We start from the raw sequence: 1,540 nt of genomic DNA on the forward strand, positions 1-1,540 counted from the left end.
TACGCAGGACCCGTGTGCGTAAACTTGGTTGCCGGGGGCAACCAGGACAGCGCCCCCCCCCCCAACCCCCACCTCACCAAACACTGTTAAATCCACAATTCCTTGGCTGTGAGTGTCGGGCGGAGAAGATGGAATTCAAAAGTGGGTGTTTACTCTGGTGGTCCCTGTGGACCAGCGCTGAAGGGGGTCCTGGTGAACCCTGCACGAGGCCATCAGGGGTCACCAGAATCCGACTGTAGAAGAAGACCATCTTCTCTCGGATGGTGATGGAGGTCTCCAGGGAGGACGTGGCTGCCTTGGAGTGATTAAACAAACAGGATCTGCTAGTGTGTGTTTTCACGTTTCAGTCCATCTGTGGCACCAAAGCCTTTAATCGGCTCTGAGTCCTGGACGGAGCAGCAAAGGTCCTTAAGAGCTTAAACAGCCGCCACACTTTCTCACACATTCCTTTGTCGGCTGTGAGGGACACTTTTTACTTTCCTTGGTCCCGTTGGGGACGGCAGTGGCATCGTGTCCCCCGTGCCGACATTAGCGATTTGTTTCCTTAGTTACACTGTCTGTGTGTGCGATGCGATCCGGTTAAACACCACGTGAGTGAGTGACGGACTCGGCACGTCACGGCAGCGAGCCGGTGAACCACAGCAGAACCGAGGTGAGGATCCACATTCGCATTTTAGGCTACTTTGTCAACATTTCACATAATATAATCAATACATTTACAAATAACAAATTAAAGGTATATTATAAAACAAAATAAGATTTGTATAAGATAATAATGTAATTGGATATTATATAATATAATTAAATAAATGAGTGACAAAAATAAGGAAGTTTTAATTCCAGTTCACAGTTTTATTACAACCATTGTTTAACCCACCACATTTCCATTATTAGTTATTCATTAATCCCAATTATTACCGTCCAGTAAATCTCTCTGTTGTACCTGAATGCGCCTCAGCCGCCGCAGCGCGCGCGCCCACACACACACACACACACACACGCGCGCGCACACACACACACACACACACGCGCACACACACACGCTTCCGCGTTGGCCGCGGCCGTAAAGCAGGGGGCGGGGCGGTAAAGTGTCGCAGTGAGCCCGCTGCTGTGAACCCACAGGTATGTCAGACCGTCACTTTCACCTCCGCCTCCTCCGAGCGGCGCAGCGGGGGTTCGCACTGTAGTCAGGGGCGTTAGCCGTTAGCTTCTCACGCTCTGTGTCCGCGGGGACGGTCGGTTAGTGACGCCCCCCCCCCCCCCCCCTCCTCACCCCCCCCCCCCGCCCGGTAACCGGGCTCCGCGGCTTGTGAAGTGTTTTAACGGGTCGTGGTTCCGGTGCCAGGTGCCCGCCGAGCGGAAGGAGAAGCTACATGGAGGCTAACTGAAGCCGCCAGCAGCAGGATGCCAGCCGGTAAGCCGCGCGCGCGCGTGACTGTGTGTGTGTGTGTGTGTGTGTGTGTGTGTGTGTGTGTGTGTGTGTGTGTGTGTGTGTGTGTGTGTGTGTGTGTGTGCGTGTGTGTGTGTGTTGACTCCCTGT

General features: G+C 53.4%; 1 protein-coding gene across 4 annotated transcripts in view; it reads left to right on the forward strand.

The window, feature by feature from the left end:
* The first annotated feature begins 521 nt into the window (after positions 1–521).
* efr3a (EFR3 homolog A (S. cerevisiae)) overlaps positions 522–1,540 on the forward strand; it is a 24,013-nt gene continuing 22,994 nt past the window's right edge. Inside the window, exons 1-2 of one of the 4 annotated variants that reach the window (XM_078099963.1) lie at positions 522–652; positions 1,346–1,414. In XM_078099963.1, coding sequence (XP_077956089.1) covers positions 1,405–1,414 — 10 coding nt within the window. In that variant the 5' untranslated portion in view covers positions 522–652; positions 1,346–1,404. Of the gene's footprint in view, positions 653–1,062; positions 1,415–1,540 lie in introns of those variants that run through there. The other 3 variants (XM_078099964.1, XM_078099967.1, XM_078099966.1) reach the window with 3 other exon arrangements.

Source organism: Gasterosteus aculeatus, chromosome 3, assembly GCF_964276395.1.
Source record: "Gasterosteus aculeatus chromosome 3, fGasAcu3.hap1.1, whole genome shotgun sequence".
Taxonomy (NCBI): Eukaryota; Metazoa; Chordata; class Actinopteri; order Perciformes; family Gasterosteidae; genus Gasterosteus; species Gasterosteus aculeatus.